The sequence below is a fragment of the Nicotiana tomentosiformis genome, chromosome 12 (assembly GCF_000390325.3).
Source record: "Nicotiana tomentosiformis chromosome 12, ASM39032v3, whole genome shotgun sequence".
NCBI lineage: Eukaryota > Viridiplantae > Streptophyta > Magnoliopsida > Solanales > Solanaceae > Nicotiana > Nicotiana tomentosiformis.
In genome coordinates, this window is record NC_090823.1 from 74,079,994 (window position 1) to 74,087,209 (window position 7,216).

Here is a 7,216-nt window from a genome sequence, read left to right on the forward strand (position 1 = left end):
TCAGCTGCACAATGCTTCATTATTTTTATTTGCATCTATAGCCACAGTTTTAACAAGATGTACAGAAAAGAAAATCCATAGCCACAATTAGTGACATGGTCCATTCAAATTGATATGATGTCTCCACCAACCCCCGCTCCTGCATTTTATCAAATACCTTAATTTTAAATTTGGTATGAGTGGAATATATAAAATTAACACAAGTCTTGTATATTCGAATTTGAAGCCGGTTATGCTGACTTTAACCTACTTGATTAAAATTAGAAGTTATATCATTTACTTTTTGCTTAATAAAGTAACATGAACCCAATTTTAACTTGCTTAGAAATAAATTGTTATTCGTGGGTCTTTACAAATTTGTTTTTAGTTTTTTAATCCTATTTTTTTTTTTTTACACATAAGACATTTACTTTTGCACACAAGAGAACATTTTCTTAATTTCATTATTGTAAATGATCATGAAAGCCCATTCCTCTAAAGGTGTTAGTTATCTTTGTTGTAACAGTACAACAACAATAACAACAACAATCCAGTAAAATGTCACAAGTGAAATATGAGGAAGGTAAAATATAAACATATCTTACCCTTACCTCAAGGAGGTAAAGAGACTATTTCGGATACACCTCGACTCGACGGAAAAGGACTTAAAAATAGTGGATGATGATCCAGTTGAGTCATTGAATATTCAAAAATATATCTTATGACACATCACATACGACTGCTACTTAAATGACTCAATAAAACTGTATGTAGTACTAACAAGTTTGTTGGAAAAATATATCTCAAATGTGTCACACCCTCTATACATAATATCTACACAATTATAATTCATTTGATCATCTCATAGTCTTGATTTTTCAACATAGGTGGGGGTGTCAATAATTCCAATGATGCTTACAGCTCAATCAAGATCCACTGCACTCAGCTCAGAAATCCAACATGTCCTTAAGGTCCGGGCACCGGAGATCATCACCGGCGGCCGGAGGAAATTGATGTCAAAAAGAAGTATATCACAAGTTAAAGCTGTGATCCAAAGTGGGAATAACAAAAAGACTACAAACTTGGTGGAGAAATTGGTTTCTTCTAGCAAAAGTGGGAATCTTGATGTGAGAGCAGTGATCACTTTGAGGAAGAAAATGAAGGAGAAAATCACAGACAAGATTGAAGATCAGTGGGAGTCTTTTATGAATGGGATTGGAAGGGGAATCTTGATTCAGCTCATTAGTGAAGACATTGATCCTGGTTTGTAATTTTTCTTGGATATACAAATCTCTCTGCATAAACTTTACTTGTTGCGTTGGTAGTGTCTTTGGTTTCTGATTCTTTGACTTTATTATTGTATGAGTTGAGTTCTATTTTATCTTTTTCTTTTGATCTAATTTCTCAACTTTATTTCCAACTGTCTAGACTGCTGGTAATAGGTATGGTTTGGTTTGGTTCATTGACTAAAGCAAGTACTATAGCAACCCCCCTCCCCCCTATCTTGCACTCCAAACTAGGAGTACAAAGAAATAGAACTAAGAGAAAACCTTCAATCTTCTCAAAAAATTATTTTGCTTCTTTGGGGGGGCCGGGGGAGCAACATGAAGGAAACAAATTACCCGCACTTAGATGTTTGCACATGACTAATAGATGCTTATGATTTGTTTGCCATAATAATAAACTCTCACTAACCAAAAGGCCAGGAAAATATAAACTCTCAATAACTATAAGTCCAGGCAATAGTATCTCTCGCCGACCAAGTGGACAGGCAACAGTAAACTCTCACTGACTGTAAGGCCAAGCAAATATAAACTCTCACTAACCATAAGGTCAGGCAATAGTATCTCTCACTGACCAAGTGGCCAGGCAATAACAACATCTCACTGACCAAGTGGCCAGACTACAGAAAATATATGTATACGATGTTGTATATCATGTATATAGTAGAATGTACGGAGGTACGCATGTAACTCTCTATCTTTGTCAACCACCATGGAATAACATAAAGCGGATGGGGGAGCAACATGAAGGAAACAAATTACCCGCACTTACCGCACTATGGTTAATTAATATACACACTGACCTGTTCAGTCACTTAACCATGATAAGTTAATATGGGTTGGTGTAAACACCTGGTGCATGAGATGGAATATATTGTCGTTCATTCTTTTTGCGCCTTTTTCCTTATACTTTTTATTGTTTAGCTTTTCTGGATGCCTTTTAGTTCATTTGTCTTGTTTCCTGTAGTGAAAACTTTAACTGGCAACACAGCACTTAGTGCATAATGAATCCATTTATTGTGACTGATGGAATGGACTATAGGGCATCAATTCCATTCCACTTGACACTTTTACATGAGTAGTATTCTAAGGTTAATGGAGTACTAACACTGTTTTCTGCTCACAGTTACCAAGTCGGGAAAGATTGCGGAATCTTATGTGCGAGGTTGGTTGTCCAAGCCTTCTGACCATCCATATATAGTTGAATATGCTGCCAATTTCAGAGTACCACGCGATTTTGGACGTCCTGGAGCTATCATTATTACCAATTTCCTTGACAAAGAGATACACTTAGTGCAGATTGTTGTTCATAACTTTAATGAAGGCCCTATATTCTTTAGTGCTAATACATGGATTCATTCTCGAAAAGATAATCCAGAGAGTAGAATTATCTTCCAAAATCAGGTAAGCGATACTTTTAAATGATTTTTACTTTTCATTTTGTAAAGCAGATATTGGTGCTTGATCAAGGATGCTCCTGCATTAGCAGGCATATCTACCATCTGAAACACCACCTGGCATCAAGGATCTTCGACGTGAAGACTTGTTGATCATTCGTGGAACTGGGAAAGGCGAGAGGAAGCTACATGAACGAATCTATGATTATGATGTTTATAATGATTTAGGAAATCCCGACAAAAGTGAGGATCTTGCTAGGCCACTGATAGGTGGCAAAGAGAGACCTTATCCTAGGCGTTGTCGGACTGGTAGAAGTCCAACTAAAACAGGTACTGAGAAATCTGTTGAGGAGAAAAATTTTCGTGCCTCAATTCTGTGACATACCTTTTTTCTTGATCTTTGGATGCTGACAGATCCACTAGCAGAGAGTCGAATAGAGAAACCTCATCCAGTTTATGTCCCTAGAGACGAAACTTTTGAAGAAATTAAGCAAAATACTTTTTCTGCTGGAAGGTTGAAAGCTCTGTTACATAACCTGGTACCACTAATTGCTGCCACACTGTCAAGCTCAGACATTCCCTTCACAAACTTCTCCGACATAGATAAACTCTATAACGATGGGTTTGAATTGAACGATGATGAACATTCACAGAAGAATAAATTTCTTTCTGATACTTTGGATAAAGTATTTTCTGTCAGCAAAAGGTTGCTCAAATATGAGATTCCTGCTATAATCAAACGTAAGCACACATATTAAATTACTTTTTCATCAGTATATGTTTTTAGCTGTATCATTTAGCATTATTAAGACTGAAGAATCCTGTTTTATTCACAAGATTGACAATATATGCCATCAGAAACCTGCTATCTCTAATTTCTTTCCGACTGTAGTTTCTGGAGTGATATTTCATAAACTCTGCATCTTTCTGATTTTTGTGACACAGGGGATAGATTTGCTTGGTTGCGAGATAATGAGTTTGCGCGACAAGCTTTAGCAGGGGTTAACCCTGTGAATATTGAACTTTTGAGGGTAATTTTTGTTATTATTTTGGTACTAAATAAATTGTAAGCTTTCTTTAGATATTCAGTAAGTAAGCTTTGCGGTATTCAACAGGAATTTCCAATTGTTAGCAAACTAGATCCAGCTGTTTATGGCCCCCCTGATTCAGCTATTACCAGGGATCTTATAGAACAAGAGCTTAATGGACTGACTGTTGAAGAGGTAATAATTTTCCAGTGTACTTTGTTGCTACTTTGCTCTAACTAGGAAACTGAATTCACCAGACTGGCTATGCACCTGGTAGTAGTTTCTCAAACACAGTGATCATTTGTGGTGGCTCTTTTCATGTTTAAACCAGCTCTAATTTCATCTCAAAATTTTCTGCTCAGGCAATTGAAGACAAGAGATTGTTTATACTTGATTATCATGACATGATTTTGCCATTTATCGGGAAGATGAACAACTTGCCAGGGAGGAAAGCTTATGCATCAAGAACACTTCTCTTCCATACATCCAGAGGTGTTCTAAAGCCGATTATCGTTGAACTTTCACTGCCTCCAACACCTTCTTCACCTAGGAACAAGCGTATATTCACCCATGGACATGATTCAACCAGTCACTGGATCTGGAATCTAGCCAAAGCACATGTTTGTTCAAATGATGCTGGCATTCATCAGTTGGTGAACCACTGGTAAGCTTAGAGCCCTTCCCTTTTTTTTTTTTTTTTTTGTAAACATATTTACGTAGCTTTCTTCCAATGTTAGTTCTCATTGTGCTTTCATAATATCTAATAATCTTCTCCTTTGGGCACATCGACATTGACCATGTGTTGAAATAGATTTGAAACTGAAACTGGACGATTGGAAAGACATAGCAGAAAGTTTTTCTCTAGCTTTGACCCTATTAGTCGGGGATCTCACTGTGCATGTAAATTGAATTCTCAGGTTAAGGACTCATGCTTGTATGGAACCGTATATCATTGCAACCCATAGGCATCTTAGCTCTATGCACCCAATTTACAAGCTACTTCACCCACATATGCGCTACACACTGGAAATCAATGCGCTTGCGAGGCAGAGTTTGATAAACGGGGGTGGAGTTATTGAAGCATGTTTTAGCCCCGGAAGATATTCAATGGAAATAAGCTCTGCAGCTTACAAGAGCATGTGGCGGTTTGATATGGAAGCTCTGCCTTCAGATTTAATAAGAAGGTAAATTTCCTAAAGCAAGACATCTCTTAAAACCTTGAACTACTGTTTCATCTGATTATTGCAACTTCTCAACTAATAAACACAATGTTGACTGCTTTTAAGGGGAATGGCCGTGGAGGATCCATCAATGCCTTTGGGGGTGAAACTTGTGATTGAAGACTACCCTTATGCAGCAGACGGCCTTCTCATATGGTCTGCCATAAAAGAATATGTGGAGTCGTATGTTGAGCACTACTATTCCGAGCCTAATTCTGTCACTTCAGATGTTGAGCTCCAAGGGTGGTGGAATGAGATCAAGAGCAAGGGACACCCTGACAAGAAAGATGAGCCTTGGTGGCCAAAGCTTGTTACTAAAGAAGACTTGTCTGGCATACTCACCATAATGATTTGGATTGCCTCAGGCCAACATGCAGCAATAAACTTTGGGCAGTACCCTTTTGGAGGTTATGTACCTAACCGTCCTACCCTTATGCGAAAGCTCATCCCACGTGAAGATGATCCCAGCTATGAGAACTTTATTCTTCACCCTGAGTTCACTTTTCTGGCATCTTTGCCTACTCAACTCCAAGCTACTAAAGTGATGGCCGTTCAAGATACCTTATCGACTCATTCAGCAGACGAGGAATACTTGCATCAGGTGCACGAACTTCAAAGATTCTCCGTAAATGATCATGAAGTTTTGAGGATTTCTGAAAGATTCTGTGCCAAATTAGAGGAGGTAGAACACACCATCAACCAAAGAAACAAGGATAATCGTCTTAAAAACCGAAGTGGTGCTGGCATTCCTCCATATGAACTGCTGCTACCTACTTCTGGTCCGGGTGTTACCTGTCGTGGTATTCCCAACAGCATCTCTATCTGACAGGTTGATGAGCGCACAGCTCACTCACTGTATAATTCATATCTTCCATGTTTATGACTTGCTAGGGATCATCTGGAACTTGGTGGCATACAATTTGTGGTTAATATTCATTCTTTTAACACTTGTAGAAATATTTTGCAGGTCTTGGAGACTAATATAGTGAGGGCTTTTAACTCTTGAGAAGCACCATGTAATTAGAAAATAACTAGTGAATGTGTTCGTGCTTCGCACGGTATAATAGGGAATTTAGAATGACCTTATAAATCATGTCTTGATAGAGATAAATTTTTGTTTAATTAGAACTAAGTATGTTTTTTCGCTACTAAAAAACAATTAAAAAGGAAAATAAAATGACAATGAGTCGACAACATAGGAATTGATAAAAAGAAAACATAATTTCTTTTTGGGTTAAGAAATCAATAAAACTCCAGGAATTAGCATTAGTTCATACACATGTTATTCATGGAAAAAAACTCATTATTCAAAAATCAATTGAAGAACTAAATGGACAATATGAAAGTATTCACAAATTTTAATTAAATTCCATGCATATATCATATACAAAAATTTCATAGTCAACAACTAAACTCAATATGGGAGAAAGATCCTAAGTTTCCATGAGTATCAATGATAATTTCTTGAAAACTCTACTAATAATTTCAAATGGCTACTATTGTCATCAAGAAAAGTAAAATGCTAGATCTGAAGGAACCTGAGAAGACCAATGCACTTCCCTGGATGAGTCTGTTTTTCTTTCCCAAATGATTCTTCTTTTCCTTTTTCCCTCTTCTTTCAATTTTATTCCTTACTTCTTTTTTCACCCCGTAGTTATTATTTCATTACAAAAATATAGATCACGTTTTTCACAAAAATCAAAATTATATTATCAATGGACTATTAAAGGAGTATAATTGGTCGAAAAGTGCATGACAAACATAGTTAAATTCTTCATACATTATTTTCCACTTGCATTTATAACAAAAGAGAGAATTTTTTTTCCTTTCCAAATTACAAAAACATTTGACCAAATTCACAGCAAGGAAACATTCAATGGTTTTTTCTTTTAAATTATGTATCATTCAGAATTATATTTTTTACAGACAGAAACTATACTACTTGAAGATCAAAGGAAGAAATAAGAGGAGAGAAAACAAAAAGGAGGAGAAAGAAGAAGCAAGTTACTCTAGTGACTCATGCAATTACAATTACCATTTGTCATAATAGACTTGAAAAATTCACGTGAGAAACAACTTTAATAATATCTGCAAAAAACAAAACAATCCAAATCTAGTAAATTCATACACCAACTAACTTGCGAACACCAACAAACTTAAAGTCAATAAATACGAACAATTATAAACCAAAGAATTGAAGGGACAAAGAAACTCCATAAACTAACAGAAAAAGCTTTAAACGAAGATCAAAAGCACTATATTTTCAACTATAATCAATGTAAACATGAAACAAAAATAGGAAAGAGAAA

The 7,216-nt window shown here is 36.3% G+C and overlaps 1 protein-coding gene across 2 annotated transcripts; it reads left to right on the forward strand.

Annotated features, from left to right (window-relative positions):
- Window positions 1–744: 744 nt before the first annotated feature.
- LOC104099694 (lipoxygenase 6, chloroplastic) lies at window positions 745–5,916 on the forward strand. Of its 2 annotated transcripts, none has more exons than XM_009606765.4 (9): window positions 745–1,242; window positions 2,389–2,666; window positions 2,749–2,989; window positions 3,074–3,400; window positions 3,605–3,690; window positions 3,775–3,882; window positions 4,050–4,351; window positions 4,605–4,871; window positions 4,974–5,916. In XM_009606765.4, the coding sequence occupies exons 1-9, from the start codon at window positions 888–890 to the stop codon at window positions 5,731–5,733; spliced, it is 2,724 nt and encodes a 907-aa protein (XP_009605060.1). In that variant the 5' UTR covers window positions 745–887; the 3' UTR covers window positions 5,734–5,916. The 2 variants fall into 2 exon arrangements, with proteins under 2 accessions (XP_009605060.1, XP_009605068.1); XM_009606773.4 differs by having other exon boundaries at window positions 2,752–2,989.
- The last annotated feature ends 1,300 nt before the right edge of the window (window positions 5,917–7,216 follow it).